Below are 18073 nucleotides of genomic sequence, written 5' to 3' on the forward strand. Positions count from 1 at the left end.
TGCCTTCCTAATGCCCACGTCTTTGCAGGTTAAATCCCTAATCTAATATTATAGGGCTTGGGCTGTGACCAATTTTGCATAATTCTGACTCCTAGACGCTGGCAGACTCCGAATATAGCTTCAGCATTTATCCATTGTCATGCTGAAGACAAACAGGGCTGAGTGTGCTGGTTAGTGGTGACAGGAGCTGTGTTCAATACAGAACGGTGTCTCCTGGAACCTGAAGAAATTTTGATGCATATGGTGCACAGCGAAACTCTGAAATTCACTTCCACAGGAAACAGTGATGGCTGCCAACTTGGGTGCCTTTGACAGAGGACTGAATAAAATCCATGCCATTAGGCCTATCACTAGTCAGAAGGGATAGCTCTTCAGTTTCAGAGGAAATTGTTGAGATTAACTTCACAATTCAGCAGCAGATCAGTTGCACAACTTCAGCGCTTTGCAGTAGCTTCTTCCTGCACAGTATTTTCAGTCAACTGCTCCCACAGCCTGCAGTCACTCTGGAACCTTTTACAGACTCTTGAGCACATGCCCGGCCATTGTCAGTTTTACCATTGCCTTTCCCCCAGTCTAGATGATATTACAAACTTACCACAGCATACAGTTATATCTTGTCTTAACAAGTTCTTTTAATTACATATAGCCTTTGACGAACAACATCACAGCACAAGGAGAAATATACACTGTACACGACTTCCTTATATACAGTTCATTTACACATAGCAATCACTGATTGGCTCCCAACTCATTGACTTAACTCAAACCCAGGATTGCATCATTCACAATCACCTGGACTAGGCCAGAACACATTCCCCAAATGAAGTTCTACATACGGTTAATGCATGACTCAGCATTTCCAATAGAAGCCCATTAGCAGTGCATGACTCAGCTATATCACATTGCAATACATTGTAAAACCTGACAGAAATAAAGTGCAGGGATACAGTTGCTTTATGGCCTTAGTGGTGGGCTCCCAAATGGAGCAACTGGCTGGACAGATTGTCAACAGAAGGTTGGAATAGATAAGCTTTTTGTGTGGTTCCAACATAACTCATGTTCTTAAGCGTACCCAACAGCAAACTTGATTGCTCTTAGGTGTCTCCGGTCCTCAACTTGTCCTCTGTGTGGTGTCATTTCCTTTTCTTTGTCTTTTAGCATAGCTTTGTGGGGCAGCCGGGTCTTTCTCGCTCGCTGGCCGTTGAACTCTTGGACAAAGTGAACAACCCCGACAACCACCCTCACTACAGCGAAACAGATGATGATGACTTTGAGGTGAGGCCTCTCTTTCCAAACTGGATGGAGTTCCAGATCTCACTAAGCAGCAACTGAAACATATTCTTACTATTGCATAAGTTGGATTGGTGGTAAAAGGGGCAGCAGTAGTGAGCACAGCTGGATTTTGTTGGACATGAAAGCTAGGGGAGGTGATGATCATACTGTCCTGACCAATTCAAGCAGGGATACCTGCTCTATGTGGGAAGAACTTGTGCAATAAAACTGCCTCCAGGAGAGGCCTTCACTCCCAAAAGTTATGATTATGATGAGGAGAAGCAAGTGAGGCAAGATCCAGAAAGGAGGGATATGAGCAAATCCACCTGCTTGGACCTTTGTATCCAGTATCCACTGTGGTTAGGTTCCAGGATTTCTATTAATACCTGAAAAAATCCATGGATGTCAAGTTGCAATGGTGCAGCAAAATGGTGCCCCCATATAAAATTGCACATCTTTGAATATTTTTGAGCCACAATTGATTCAATCTGTGATTGCAGAAATTGAAAAAGGATTAAGATGATTGCATAAGATCATAAAGCTAGGAAGATTGATAATTTCTTTAGAAATGTACATCAATAATAATAATAATAATAATAATAATAATAAACCTTTATTTATACCCCGCTACCATCTCCCGGAGGACTCGGTGCAGCTTACAAGAGGCCGAGCCCAAATACATCAATAAAAACAACACAGCAATACAGACAATAAATACACTCATAAACAAAGCAATAAACAATAACAGTAACACCACGACGCATTAAAAACCTATGACAGGGCCAAATGTAATATTTTAAAATACTGGGCATGACAAGGTGACTTTTTCTTTTGTCGTGCAAGTTGCTTCTGGTGTGAGAGAATTGGCTGTCTGCAAGGACGTTGCCCAGGGGACACCCGGATGATTTTTTTGATGTTTTATCATCCTTGTTGGAGGCTTCTCTCATGTCTCCGCGTGAGGAGCTGGAGCTGATAGAGGGAGCTGATCCACCTCTCCCCAGATTCGAACCTGTGACCTGTCGGTCTTCAGTCCTGCCGGCACAGGGCTTTAACCCACTGCGCCACTGGGGGCTCCAGGTGACATATAACTAGGATAGGTATTTGGAGAGAAATGGAGCGAGGAGACAATCCTAGATCATTAGTAAAGTGCGATTAGGGACATGTTGCTTAGGGTTTCCCCCACCAGTACCCAGTGGGGGGAAATGAGAAGGCTTTAGTGGGGTGTAGAGGAAATGACATTTATCAGTTCTTTTTCTTGGTCTCTGTGGGCCTGGAGCTTGGGTATTGCAGTCTATGATCACTGTGTTTTCTTATATCCTTGTAGCCTCACCCCATTATCCGCCACACCATTCGCTCCACCAACCGGAATGTTCGAGCAGAACGGACAGCGTCTGAAATAAACTGTGAGTTACTCAAAAACTTTCCCAACATATTAAATAATAAATATTTATGTATTTATGATGTCAGAAACGAATTGATAATTTAGTTATAAATGTATCTATATAATTAAATATTAAGTGAAATGTAAGCATTCAAACTTACCAGTCGAAATCCAGTTGTCCAATGTGGGTTAGGCAAATCTACAATTAGGTGGGTCTGTAATTGGTTAAGGGACGAACCCAGAGGGTGATTCTCCCCAAGGCTTCTTCCTCTTCATCCTGGAAAGAAGTGACGAGCAGAGTGCCCAAAGCAGGGTTCCGTCCTGGGCCCGGTCCTGTTCAACATCTTTATTAATGACTTAGATGAAGGGTTAGAAGGCAGGATCATCAAGTTTGCAGACGACACCAAATTGGGAGGGATAGCCAAGACTCCAGAGGACAGGAGCAGGATTCAAAGGGATCTTGACAGATTAGAGAGATGGGCCAAAACTAATACAATGAAGTTCAACAGGGACAAATGCAAGAAAAAAAAACGAAATGCAAAGATACAGAATGGGGGACGGTGCCTGGCTTGAAGGCAGGATGTGGGGAAAAGATCTTGGAGTTGAAGTGTTAAAAGGCATGATCACCAAGTTTGGGAAGGAGAGCCAATACTCCAGAAGACAGGAGCAGATTTCAAAATGATCTGAACAGAATAGAGAGATGATTGGCCAAAAGTAACAAAAGCAAGTTCAACTGGGACAAATGCAAGAGACTCCACTTAGGCAGAAAAAATGAAATGCAAAGATACAGAATGGGGATGGTGCCTGGCACGAGAGCAATACGTGTGAAAAAGATCTTGGAGTCCTCGTGGACAACAAGTTAAACATGAGCCAACAATGTGATGTGGCGGCTAAAAAAGCCAATGGAATTTTGGCCTGCATCAATAGGAGCATAGTGTCTAGATCTAAGGAAGTAATGCTACCCATGCTCTATTCTGCCTTGGTTAGAACACACCTGGAATATTGTGTCCAATTCTGGGCACCACAATTCAAGAGAGATATTGACAAGCTGGAATGTGTCCAGAGGAGGGCGACTCAAATGACCAAGGGTCTGGAAAATAAGCCCTATGAGGAGCGGCTTAAGGAGCTGGGCATGTTTAGCCTAAAGAAGAGAAGGCTGATAGGAGATATGATAACCATGTATGAATACATGAGAGGAAGTCATAGGGAGGGGGGAGCAGGCTTGTTTTTTGCTTCCCTGGAGACTAGGACGCGGAACAATGGCTTCAAACTACAAGAAAGGAGATTCCACTGGAACATTAGGAAGAACTTTCTGACTGTGAGAGCTGTTCAGCAGTGGAACTTTCTGCCCCAGAGTGTGGTGGAGGCTCCTTCTTTGGAGGCTTTGAACCAGAGGCTGGATGGCCATATGTTGGGAGTGCTTCTTGTCCTGCTTCTTGGTAAAATGGGGTTGGACTGGATGGCCCACGAGGTCTCTTCCAACTCTAGAATTCTATGATTCTGCAGGAGGCAGAAACCTGATTTTAAGTAGATTTTTTTCTCTAGTGTGATGAGGCTCTAAAGTATTGAATCAATGGAATTTTCATGTGTTGACCCACCTTCCAACAGTGGATTCTGGGGAATAACCAGCAGGATCCCAACCATGAAATGTCGCATTCTTGGATTTGATGTAACTATTGATCAGTGCCTTCGAAATTTATTTATCCTGTTCCCTTTTAAAATTGGAATCCAAAGTGACTCACAACTTAAAGAGCAACACAAAGTGGACACTTTGAATTAAACTAGTTACAGTTATTAAAACAATCCCGTTAAAGTATAATTGAAAAATAACTTATTGCTTGGTTAGTCATCTCTGAATAATGAGGCTCTTTTGTTGAAAATTGCCCCAGGGATTTGCAGATTCCCCTGTCAAACGGCTCTGGTTGTCTTAATTAAATCTTCTTTCATGGCTCCACCTACTGATTTTCCAAACTTTAATGCATGCTGTTTCAGAATAAGGTTTTGCAAAATTATTATTTCAAGGATATCTTTTTGATACCCCTCCCCTGAGAATAGTTCCCTTAGTAGAAGAGACAAGGCAACACTTCAGAATCTCAGATTTCACCGACAACACTTGCTCAGAATACAAAAGTTTTGCATCCATAAACATGTACTGTTTCTCTGAATTGCATGTATTAATACACATAAATGTTTGACCTTGTTGGTGCTTCCAGGGTGGTATTAAAGGGAATGTGTTAAAGTTTACTGCAGGAGGACATTAAATATATTTAAAGGTGTCCTTGTTTTCCAGTTGACAAGTTGCAGTTTGAGCCGCCGCTCAGGAAAGAGACCGAAGCCCGGGATGAAATGGTAGGGTTTGGTCCGTGCCCCCTGCCCCCACCTCCCACTTAGACCTGCAGCTTTGCTTCCTTCTTGTATCTGCTCTAGTTCTGTTCAGTAATGTAGCCAAACCAGTTTTTGGCAAGGCCAGGCCGCAGAGCCTCGGGCGTTGTGATTTATGATGTTACCTGTTTAGCATTTTTCAGTAGGCAAGAAAAGTTAAGACTTTTCAAACTTCTCCTTCACAACAGACCTTCACAGCCGCTTTGAGTCTCCTTGTTGGAGAGAAAAGTGGGGTAGAAATAAATATAATAATTGGGTTGCTGTGAGTTTTCTGGGCTGCCTGGCCATATCCCAGAAGCATTCTCTCCTGACGTTTCACCCACAACTATGGCAGGCATCCTCAGAGGTTGAGGGGTCTGCTGGAAACTAGGCAAGTGGGGTTTATATATCTGTGGAATGGGAGAAAGAACTCTTGCCTGTTTGAAGCAAGTGTGAATGTTGCAATTGGCCAGCTTGATTAGCATTGAATAGCCTTGCAGTTTCAAAGCCTGGCTGCTTTCTACCTGAGGGAATCCTTTGTTGGGAGGTGTTAGCTGACCCTGATTGTTTCCAGATTTCTGAGTCTAGCTTATGTGTCTCATCTAGAAATTGCTGCACCTCAAACAGAACGGTTGACACCAATTCCAGACATTTCTGAGTGCCATTTCCAGGTGGCATTAGCTGTTACTTTTGGTCGTTCCACGCTTCTTGAGATATTTCCATGCTTCTTCCTCAGCGCATATTCTCTGCTTCTTGCAGGTGGTTGCTGGTGGTGCTCACTTTGCCTCACATTGGAGTCCTTTTGTGGATGGCAGCAGCTGTGCCAAGTAAGTATGCGCTTCTCTCCATCAAGAGTGTTTCAAGGGAACCTCCCACTTTGGAGGAAAGGTACAGGATAACTTCATGAGACCAAGTCTGACTGTGAAGGCCTAAGACCACAAGGAGGGATGGGTGGCCTTTGGGTTGTTCTGGAAGGAGGGATGTGTGGCCTTTGGGTTGTTCTGGTACTGGCCTTTGGGTTGTTCTGGAAGGGCATTCCCGACTTTGGAATGCCCTTCCAAAAGAGCTTCATCAGGCCCCTACTCTAGCCGTTTTCAGAAGGAACCTAAAAACTTGGCTGTTCCGATGTGCCTTTGCAGATTAGGAATCCCCATCCCAAGTCCTAGAAGCACTTTAGCACAACCAATGTTGCTGCACACCGCACTTTTAATCCTACGTTCCTCCTGCCATCTCAGCACTTTTAACCCTGTACCCCATTGCGCCGGCTGAACCAGTTTTAATAGTGTCTTGATGTCTTGATGTATTGTCATTGTGGTTATTTTGCTTAATTGTTTGATTTGCTTTGTTTATTGTTATGTTATGTTTTCTTTTGTATTGTGTTTTGAGGCTTCGGCCCGTGTAAGCCGCATCGAGTCCTTCGGGAGATGCTAGCGGGGTACAAATAAAGTTAATAATAATAATAATAATACTGTAGCTCCCAGCATTCCTCACCATTGGCTATGCTGGTTAGAACTACTGGGAACTGGCATCCAGCAATATTTGTAGGGGCTGCATTTCACTCCAATGGTCAGTGTTGGCATAAAGCTTCCATTTAGGAGAGCAGTAGGATAAGAGTGGAAAAACTGTATGTTCTCACCAACAGTGACTTTGTTGTTGTTGTTGTTGTTGTTGTTGTTTTGCTCATTTGCCATTTGCTTGGCACACCTGTTAGGGTTCTGGTGGGCATGTCTAGCTCCACAAACATTACCTGGACTAAAGTCTTAGGCCAGGCCTGGGCAAACTTCACCCTTCTTCCAGGTGTTTTGGACTTTAATTCATATGCGTATTGAAATATACAAATTGAAATATACATACGCATATGAATTAAAAGGAAATTGGCATAAAATGTTTTATCAGTGGTACATCACTCAGGAGAAATTAGTGAAATGTTAGAAAAATTCAGATATAAAATGTTGGAAATGCAAAACAGAAAAGGGCAGCTTCTTCCAGATATGGTGGAATTGTAAAAAAGCAAAGAGATACTGAAAAGAAATACACAAAGCTACTCAGAAAATCATACAAGAAAAATTCCAAAAAGACCCCCAAAAACCTGAGCCCTGCCACATGCACAATGGAGGACCTTCTTGCTGCAACACCAGAAGCACTCGAAGTGGCTAGCTACTGGTCAAAGGACATTTAATCAACTACCAAACTCACACATTTTGTATTCTGTCTGTTTGCTTTGTTCTGTTAGAAATGTAATATAATTGACTGGTTGCCCTGACACGACAAATAAAGTTAAACACTTTAACTACTCTTCAGGATGAGGTTTTGGAAGTTCACAAAAAACCCCTTGCCCACTTACCCTACCCCTCCCCTCCCGCCCACCTTCTCCACCCCCTCCCTTAAATCTCAGCCTACACCTTCCCTTTCCCTTCTCCTTTTTTGGGGTCTATTTTATGTTAATTAATTGGAAACTTCAATAAAAATTATTATTTAAAAAGAAGCAGGCAGTTAGGAATTGTGGGAGTTTAAGTTTACCTGGAGGAGGGCCAAAGTTTGCCCATGCCTACCTTCGGCAAAAGTCATACCTTGTGGGAACCCATCTTGGCCAATTCTCAGCCTCAGAGGAAGATGAGAATAATTCTTCCCCAAATAAATCTTGCCAAGAAAACCCTGTGATAGACTTTTCTTAAGGTCGACGTCAGTAGGACATGACTTGGAGGCACACCACTCAAAACATGGACATAGTTTTGCTGCTGGTCTGATTTCTTGAGACTGATGCTTGGCATGCCTTTTCATGTGGTCAGGGGTTACGGAAGCCAAAATGCATTCCTTGTTAGAGCCGTGGGGTTAGACCCCAGATTACCTCACTTGGATCCTTGTGTTTCTTGAATTATAGCCTAGCCTGACTGAACATTAAATATGCAGCAGGGTTTGGGATCTGGAGCGCCTGCCTCATAGAAACCGGTAGATGGGTTCCTCACTGATGCAATCCTTGTCCATGTTGTGTGTTTTTGTGAACCTCTGTATTGAGGGATGCCTGCATGCGAAAGGAATGTCTCAATTCCTCAGAATACCCAGGCTCTGCAAAGCCACAGATGGAATTTGTGATGTTGTGGGCCAGAGTTTGTCTTGTAGCCCAGGAAAGAGGGACGTGACCCAGAAAAGAAGGGTGTGCGCCGGTGTGTGTTTTAATAATTTGCATGCCGGGATTCCCAAGATCCCATGGGATTCAGAGAAGAGCCGTATGGACCACAAGTTGCTTGTGCTGGAATGTGAGGAGAAAATAGTTAGCTGGATGCAGGGAAGCAGCCCACGGCAAAGAAACCATTTTGCCTTATAAGGCCATCGCTCCAGCATCCTTGGCCTTGCAAAACAACTTCGCATTTTATTGTCGAAGGCTTTCATGGCCGGAATCACTAGGTTCTTGTGGGTTTTTTCGAGTTATAGGGCCATGTTCTAGAGGCATTTCTCCTGACGTTTCGCCTGCATCTATGGCAAGCATCCTCAGAGGTAGGACCTCTGAGGATGCTTGCCATAGATGCAGGCGAGACGTCAGGAGAAATGCCTCTAGAACATGGCCATATAGCCCGAAAAAACCCACAAGAACCTAGTAACTTTGCATTTTTCCTAAAGTGTTCTTTGTACCACCATGTCACCCTTAATGCCTCCGCACTTGCCTGATTCGAGAGGCTAAGCAGATAAAAAAGGGAAGGTACGGAAGAAGACTACTGTATATACTCGAGTATAAGCCTAGTTTTTCAGCTCCTTTTTAGGCTGAAAAAGCTTCCCTCGGCTTATACTCGAGTCAAGGTTATTTATTATTTTATTCTGTTATTAGTATTTTTTATTTCATGTATTATTTTACTTTCTTTATTATTATTACATTTACAGTGTTTTACCCTATTATGATTATGATTATTACATTTATTATACTTTATTATTGCATTTATAATTTTATCTATTATTACATTTATTATTTTACTCTATTATTACTGTTATTATTGCATTTCCATTATTTTACTTTATTATTATTATTATTACATTTATTATTTTACTCTCTTTATTATTGTTGGAAGGATATGTAAATACATTTACATTGAAGAAGGTTAGAATAATGATTTAATCAGAGCTGGGCAGTCTTATCTCAAATTACAATTTTATGTAAATATTTAACACCATTTCACCTCCTGATGCCTCAATTAATGTAATTTTATTGGTATCTATTTTTATTTTGAAATTTACCAGTAGCAGCTTAATTTCTCACCCTTGGCTTATACTCGAGTCAATATGGTTTCCCAGTTTTCTGTGGTAAAATTAGGTGCCTCGCCTTATATTTGGGTCGGCTTATACTCAAGTATATACGGTACTTTTATTTTAGCATGCACGTACATTGATACAGACCCATTTCTTCAGATGCAATACAGCTTCAGGAGGAGTTTTGGGCAGTTTCCATTGATGTCCTCAAATGCACAGAAGCTTTCACATGAAGTGGATGTAAATCTACTTCTTTACATACAGTATTTATTTATTGTATCAGGGCTTTCCTTGCCTTCCTTTCCCTTCCTCTCCTTCTCTTGTTTCCTTCCCTCCTTTTCCTTTCTTTCCATTCCCTTCCTCCTTCCCCCTCCTTCTTGTCTTGTTTTCTTCCTTTTCTTTTCCTTCCCCCTTTCCTCTTCTTTTCTTGTTTTCTTCCTTTCTTTTCCTTTCCTTTCCTTTTTTCCCTTTCCTCTCCTCTCCTCTCCTCTCCTCCTCCTTCTTCTTCTCCTTCTCCTTCTCCTTCTCCTTCTTCTTCTCCTTCTTCTTCTCCTCCTCCTCCTCCTCTCTTTTTTCTTCCTTTCCTTTCTTTTGCTTTCCTTCCTTTCCCGTCATCTCCTTCTTGTTTTCTTCCTTTTCTTTTCTTTTCTTTTCCTTATTTTCCTTCTCCTTTCCTCTCATTTTCTTGTTTTCCTCCTTTACTTTTTCTTTCCTCCGTTCCTATTCTTTTCTTGTTTTCTTCTTTTTCTTTCTTTTCCTTCCCTCCCTTCTTCTCCTTCTCTTGTTTTATTCCTTCCCTACACTTCCTTTTTCCTTTCCTTCTTTTCCTTCCCCTTTCCTCTTATTTTCTTGTTTTCTTTCTTCCTTTTCTTTTCCTTTCCTTCTTTTCCTTCCCCCTTTCCTCTTGTTTTCTTGTTTTCTTCCTTTCTTCTCCTCTCCTCCCTTCTTCTTCTCTTGTTTTATTGTATTGTATTTTTAAATGGGGGGGGGGGTGGCACATTTGCCATTTTATTAAATGTCCTTTGACCAATAGCTGGCCACTTGGAGTGCCTCTGCTGTTGCTTTAAGAAGGTCCTCCCTTGTGCATGTGGCAGGGCTCAGGTTGCATTGCAGCAGGTGGTCAGTGGTTTGCTCTTCTCCACACTTGCATGTCGTGGACTCCACTTTGTGGCCCCATTTCTTGAGGTTGGCTCTGCATCTCATGGTGCCAGAGTGCAGTCTGTTCAGCGTCTTCCAAGTCACCCAGTTTTCTGTGTGCCCAGGGGGGGAGTCTCTCATTTGGTATCAGCCACTGATTGAGGTTCTGGGTTTGAGCCTGCCACTTTTGGACTCTCGCTTGCTGAGGTGTTCCAGCAAGTGTCTCTGTAGATCTTGTAAAACTATTGCTTCTGTTGCAATCCAGAGCAGGGAACGAGGCCCTAAGATAACTATCCACCACACTTGACTGTGAAAAACAATCCTTTTTTATTGAAGAAAAATGGTTACAAAATAAAGGAAAAATGCAAGTCAAAAGCCACAGCAAAATCAGCAAACATGAATTTAAATGGACAAAGCAAAACCAAAAGCCTCACTGGGAAATGCTGGAACCTGTTAGCAATCCACTAACCGTACTTGATATCCTAGAAATCTTCCCAAACTATGGCCAGGGAACCGGGAGAACTGCCAAGGTCTTCATCAGTTCTGAAACGATGCCTGAACTGAGACAGTCAGCCCGGCGTAAGGCAATTAAAGCTCAAGAATTGGTTCCGTGAACCGCCCTTCTTCTTTGAAGCCAATGTTTTTAATTCTTGAATTTGGGAGGATCGACGCAAACTGAGTGATTTACTTCTGTCTTCCCAAATTTGGCCCCTTCTGTTGTCATTACAGTTAACAGGTGCAGAAGGGAGGGAAAGGTCATGGCTTCCCTCTGAAACATTCTCATGAACACTGGTACTTCCATTTTCCAAATCTACAGAAGTTCCTTCCTCACTAATTTCAGGAACATTGGCATTTTCGAAACCTACAGCAGTTTCTTCCTCACTAATTTCAGGAGCATTGGCATCAAAAGGTACATTTCCATTAGCATCAGTAAATATATTTTCATTAGCATCAGGAGGAACAAACAGAGAATCAGGTTCAAGTTCAAACTCAGGCTGAACCCCAACAGCTTGATATAAGTCATTGGAGTGCTGGCTGATATCTGAACAGGGGATGGTCCAGAGATGTCACTGCCTCAGTCCTAGTAGTATTAGTTGCTACTTTCTGCGGATGTCAGGTGGTGCAATACCAGCTAAACAGTGTAATTTCTCCAGTGGTGTAGGGTGCAGATACTCCATGATAATGCGGCATGTTTTGGATATAGTGCAGCTTTGACATTCTCTTTAGTGAATACAGACACACTTCTTCAGATTTAATACAGCTTTAGAAAGAGTATTTAATACAGCTTTTGGGGGTATACATCAACATCTTCAAATGCACGATAGCTTCCACCAGATATAAAACTTCCTTCTTCAGATGCAGTGCAGTTTTTGTAGATAAAGACCTGCTTCTGCTGAGGTTAAATAGCTTGCCATTGTTTGTTGCAATTATCCAGTAGTTAATAAGGGAGGCATGTGCATGAAGTGTGGGCTTTGGGCATTGTGTTTGACTTTCTCTTGTGGCTTTGGCCGCAATCTCCTCTCTATCTCGGCTTCATTCAAGATAGATAGGGCAGGGCCAAAGGCCAGGTGAGGAGACATCACTCACCTGCCTGCTGCGACAAATGAGGCAGAGATCTATAGGAGTCCCAAAGGTCGGGAAAGAGAATGAATGAATCTGCTGCCTCTTTCCTGCTCGGCATCATAAACAGGAAATGCTTGGGGTTTGGGAGGCCTGGGATCCTGGATAATGTCACCCGCCAAACTGAAAGGAGAGCCTTGCTTGAGCTGTGGCTTTGGGACCGCTCTCTGTGCGCTGGGACCGGGCCAGGAATAACACTGTGCTGATTTATGGCCTTCGTGGGGTCAGCTTTGTGCAAAAGGGCCAATGCAGCAGCCAGGGAGCTTTGCTTTCCGTCTGCATTCCTCCGCTTGGAGAGATCTGCACAAAAGGCTTTTGCACCCTCTCTCTTGCTCCCTCTGCCTCTCTAAACAACTGAGGCCATGCATAGTTGTATGCTGAGTTCCCTCTGAAGCGTTGTCCCAGAAGACAAGGAGCTGGAGCCCCAAAATGGATCATTCCATGAGTGTATGGACCTGTCGTTTCAGATCACTGATTGATCTAACTCAGTGCCTTTTGCTTTGTGTTCTTTTACTTCTAAATCCCCTTTCTGCCCCCTTTTTTCCCAGTCTTTTCTTCATCTCTCCCTCTTCTTGCTTCTAAAAGAAATAGCACTACACTCTCATCACAACCCATCTTTGACAACAAAACATAATTCCAACAGCGGTCTCTTTTGCACTACATAATTGTCCCGTGGTTCTGCTCTCATTGCCATCGCTGAATCGACACAAAATTTGGACACTATACCTCTAACAGACCAACGAGTGACCATCACTCATAACTCCCACCCCACCCCAAAAAAGAATAGCGGAAAGGACTTAAAAACCCAAAAATCTAAATGATGAAAAGCTAAATCACAATATAGAAAAAAGGGAAGAGAAGGGAGGGAGGGAGGGAGGGAGGAAGAAAGAGGGGAAGAAAGAAGGAAAAAGAGAAGGAAGCATGGAAGCAAAGAGCAAAGGAAGGAAGGAAAAAGGTAGAGAAGGAAGAAAGGACAGAAGGAAAGAAGGAAGGAAAGAAGGAAGGAGAGAAGGAAGTATGGAAGCAAAAAGCAAAGGGAGGAAAGAAAGAGGTAGAGAAAGAAGAAAGGAGAAAAAGTGGAAGGAAAAGAAAAGGGGGAAGGAAGGAAAGAGGTAGAGAAGGAAGGAAGGAGAGAAGGAAAGAAGAAAAGGGAATGAAGGAAGGGAGGGAGGAAGGGAGGGAAGAGGGAGTGGAGGAAGGAGGGAAAGAAGGAGAGAAAGAGGGAGGGAAGGTGGTCCACAGCAACGCAAGGCGGGTACAGCTAGTCTATATAAATAAAAATGTAATGTTCGTTTGTGGGATTAACATAACTCAAAAACCACTGGATGAATTGACACCAAATTTGGACACAATACACCTCTCAGGCCAACAAGTGACCATCACTCATAAAAACACTGAAAAACACAGCAGAAGAGACTTAAAAAGCCAAAAAATAAAAAAATACATTACAACGCATGCACAAAACCACATATACACATAAACACACACACAAAACACATATACACAGCCTGGGCCGCAGCAACATGTGGCAGGGGATAGCTAGTTAAAAATAAGATCCTTCAATTAGGAGCTCAAGCAGCTTCTGCGTTTTGCTTTGACTCAGCACTAAGATTACCATATTACGCAAATCTAATGCTCACCCTAATTTTGAGAAGGTAATTTAGCCAAAAAAAGGTAAGCATTAGATTGGAATAAATACAGCATTATTATATCACTATGCAATCCAATTCAGTCTGCATTATGGTGGCAGTGCAGATGGGGCCTAAGGCTCTCTAATCTTGTTAGGGCCACACAAACCCTTCAAAATTAAAACCAGAAGAGTGTGAAAGCCCACTTTGGATTTTGTTTAGGTACAAGGAGCATATTATGTTAAAGGAGTGCAGGCTTGCAAGCTCTTTCAAGGGTGAATGCCTCTCTCTTGAAGAGCTTCTCTCCTCTGCCCTCCCCAGTAATCTGGGATTGCTGACCTACCTGCTCAGTTCACCTGAATGGAAAAAAACCCCTTGTGACAGGGAAGGAAGTGCCTGCCTCTGGGGCTTTTAATAGCCACAGCTGCTTAACAGGGATCCGCTCATGACCGCTAATGGCAGCATGATGCTCTAGAGCAGGCATGGGCCAACTTGGGCCCTCCAGGTGTTTTGGACTCCAACTCCCACAATTCCTAACAGCCAATAGGTTGTTAGGAATTGTGGGAGTTGGAGTCCAAAACACCTGGAGGACCCAAGTTGGCCCATGTCTGCTATCTATACTATATATTGTATATAATTGTATATAATGTAATATAATATATTGTATATACATATATTTAAAATATTATTTATAATATTATAATGTAATCTATATAAATAAAAATGTAATGTTCGTTTGTGGGATTAACAGAACTCAAAAACCACTGGATGAATTGACACCAAATTTGGACACAAGACACCTAACAACCCAATGTATGTCCTTCACTCAAAAAAATGATTTTGTCACTTGAGAGTTGTAGTTGCTGGGATTTATAGTTCACCTACAATCAAAGAACATTCTGAACCCCACCAACGATGGAATTGAGCCAAACTTGGTTCTCACATGACCAACAGAAAATACTGGAAGGGTTTGGTGGGCAGTGTCCTTTGGCTTTGGAGTTGTAGTTCACCTACATCTAGAGATCACTCAAACAATGATGGATCTGGACCAAACTCTACACGAATACTCAATATGCCCAAATGTGAACACTGGTGGAGTTTGGGGAAAATAGAATCTTGACATTTGGGAGTTGTAGTTGCTGGGATTTATAGTTCACCTACAATCACAGAGCATTCTGAACCCCACCAACGGTAGAATTGGGCCAAACCTCCCACACAGAATCCCCATGAGGGCCACAGCAACACGTGGCAGGGGACGGCTAGTACATTATAATACTACTAATTATTATTCTTATTTAAATAATAACTAAATAAAAATAATATAATCTTAATAATATTGCAATATAATTGTATAGTACAATATAGTAATGTATAATACTGATATTGTGCTATGCTAATAATATAATATATTGTGTGTGTGTGTATATATATCTTGTAAGCTGCTCTGAGTCACTTTGGGGTGAAAAGGGCGTCATATAAATGTCATAAATAAATAAATAAATCTAGGCTCTGGTCTATAGGATGTAAGATATGACTAGGAAATTAAAGGGAACCCCCTTCAGAACGAATATGTCAAAGAAACCCTGTGATAGGGATGCCATACTTCGAATAAACCACACACAAAGGCACACCGCAACCTCCCCGGGCTCATTCCTCAGCATTCTTTAAAAGCATGCCCAAATAGAAAGGTTTTAGCCTGCAGCCGGAATGACAACAGCAGGAATAAAAATAGGCATCGCTGCTGCTTTCTGCTTACCGGTATATTGGGCAGATAAGTCAAATGATGGTTTTGAGTGCTGGATGGGGGACTTTAGAACACAGTTGCCCTCCACATTTGCAGTTTTGTGGAGTTGACTATTCACGGATTTGATTAAAACATTCTCTCTAGGAACCTAGACCTTCCACTGTGACTCCACAACGTGTAGTGCCTTTTTTATCTGCTTTATGTGATTTTAACGATTTAATTTTAACTGTTATATGTTTAACTCTATTTTAATGCTTTTATACATTGCAAGTTTCAAATTGTAATTTGTATTGTTTTTAGTGTTGTGAGTCATTTGATGCTCATTTAGTAAAGAAATATGTAATAGTAATAGATAATAATGATTTTGTGATACGAAATCCAGCATATATATCTCGTTTGCTGTGACATACTGTGCTTTTATGTAAATAATAATAATAATAATAATAATAATAATAATTTTCCACTTCCATCTGAACATGAGGAAGAACTTCCTGACTGTGAGAGCTGTTCAGCAGTGGAACTCTCTGCCCCGGAGTGTGGTGGAGGCTCCTTCTTTGGAAGCTTTTAAACAGAGGCTGGATGGCCATCTGTCAGGGGTGATTTGAATGCAATATTCCTGCTTCTTGGCAGAATGGGGTTGGACTGGATGGCCCAGGAGGTCTCTTCCAACTCTTTGAGTCTATGATTCTAGGTGCCTCAGCAAACTAGAAATCCCAGAATTTCATAGGACACAGTTAAAGTGGAGTCTTAATGTTACAATTGTGTGGCATGAAAGGGATTTTGGTTGATCTTGCAGAGCAAAACTTTTTATCCTGGTGTGTTTGGAGGGGTTTTTATTTTTATTTTTTGGAACGGGGTAAAATAATGCTTATTCCTTTGTAATTGTATGAACATTTTATTTAGGGGACCTCTAACCAAGTTTGGGGATGCCCACGAAGATGCAGAGGAGTGAGTGACATTTGACTTCCTTCCTTCCTTTTTTCCTTCTTTCTTTCCTTCCTTCCTTTTTCACTCTCTAACAAACACATTTACTTTCTTCTTCTTTTTTTTTTTACAATGATTGCTTGCCAAGCCCAAGGGATCTTGTGGTTCTTTTTCAGGCATTGCAACTGGTTTGCTTTCCTTGCATGCGGGCCCACAGTTTTGAAATAACACAAACATCTTGCAAAAGTTCCTGTGCATCTCCCTAATTCCCCTAGTCAGCATTGGCCATGCCGTCGGATGCTTTCTGGATATTGTCATTCCCAAATAGTAATATTTTCAAACTCTGGATTAGAATAATTGGAAAATGTATTGTCGAAGGCTTTCATGCCCAGAATCACTGGGTTGTTGTAGGTTTTTTCGGGCTATATGGTCATGGTCTAGAAGCATTCTCTCCTGACGTTTCGCCTGCATCTATGGCAGGCATCCTCAGAGGTAGTGAGGTCTGTTGGAACTAGGGAAAAGGGTTTATATATCTGTGGAATGATCAGGGTGGGACAAAGGACTCTTGTCTGCTGGAGCTAGGTGTGAATGTTTAAACAACCACCTTGATTAGCATATAATGGCTTGACAGTGCCTAGAGCAAACTTTTGGTGAGAGGTGATTAGATGAATGTAATATAATATAATGTAATGTAATATAATATATTGATGAACCAACCTTGACACAGCATTTTATTTGAGAACACAGAAATGCTGGACCACTCTCACAACTACCATGTCAGGCTACGCAAAGAAGCCATAGAAAACCACGAGAAGCATGTGGACAATGTCAACAGAAAGGAGGAAACCATGAAAATGAACACAATCTGGCTACCAGTATTAAAAAACTCTAAAATTACAACAGCACAACAACAGAGAGGAAACAAACAAGGACATCTAATCACCTCTCAACAAAAGTTTGCTGTAGGCACTGTCAGGCCATTATATGCTAATCAAGGTGGTCAGTTGAAACATTCACACCTAACTCCAGTAGACAAGAGTTCTTTGTCCCACCCTGGTTATTCCACAGATATATAAAACCCATTTTCCTACTTCCAACAGACCTCCCTACCTCTGAGGATGCTTGCCATAGATGCAGGCGAAACGTCAGAAGAGAATGCCTCTAGACCATGGCCATATAGCCTGAAAAAACCTACAACAACCCAATAATTGGACAGTTGTATATGTCTTTCCTTTTTTTTAAAAAAAAAAAAAAGGTACTTACAAATCCATGCATTTTGCATCTATCGATTCAATCCATGCTTTGAAAATATTCCCTCTGCATAGTGATGATAATAATAATAATAATAATAATAATAATAATAATAATAATAATAAAGGAAGAGGGGGAGACAAAGGGCAATATGGGTGGGTGGCTTGACTCTGAAGGAGCTGGGGGTGGTGACGGCCAACAGGGAGCTCTGGCATGGGCTGGTCCATGAGGTCGCGAAGAGTCGGAACAAATAAACAACAACTAATAATAATAATAAAGTCGCCTGTCTAGGCTGAAATATGCGGTATACAAATAAAGCAAATAATAAATAAATAAAAATAAATAATAATAATAATAATAATAATATTCTATATAAATAAAAATGCAATGCTCGTTTATGGGATTAACATAACTCAAAAACCACTGGATGAGTTGAAGTCCAAAACACATGGAGGGCTGAAGTTTGCCCATGCCTGCTATATAGGCTCTAGCCTATAGGATATAAGATAAGACTAG

At 41.8% G+C, this 18073-nt stretch overlaps 1 protein-coding gene across 3 annotated transcripts in view; it reads left to right on the forward strand.

The window, feature by feature from the left end:
* The window catches only part of MAP4K5 (mitogen-activated protein kinase kinase kinase kinase 5), a 152155-nt gene that overhangs the window by 95156 nt on the left and 38926 nt on the right, over positions 1 to 18073 (forward strand). For 2 of the 3 annotated variants that reach the window (XM_067463137.1, XM_067463138.1), the window contains exons 13-17: positions 1159 to 1275; positions 2597 to 2675; positions 4944 to 5002; positions 5774 to 5841; positions 16286 to 16330. In XM_067463137.1, coding sequence (XP_067319238.1) covers positions 1159 to 1275; positions 2597 to 2675; positions 4944 to 5002; positions 5774 to 5841; positions 16286 to 16330 — 368 coding nt within the window. The remainder of the gene's footprint in view (positions 1 to 1158; positions 1276 to 2596; positions 2676 to 4943; positions 5003 to 5773; positions 5842 to 16285; positions 16331 to 18073) is intronic. The other variant, XM_067463139.1, reaches the window with a different exon arrangement.

The sequence above is a fragment of the Anolis sagrei genome, chromosome 1, assembly GCF_037176765.1.
Source record: "Anolis sagrei isolate rAnoSag1 chromosome 1, rAnoSag1.mat, whole genome shotgun sequence".
NCBI lineage: Eukaryota > Metazoa > Chordata > Lepidosauria > Squamata > Dactyloidae > Anolis > Anolis sagrei.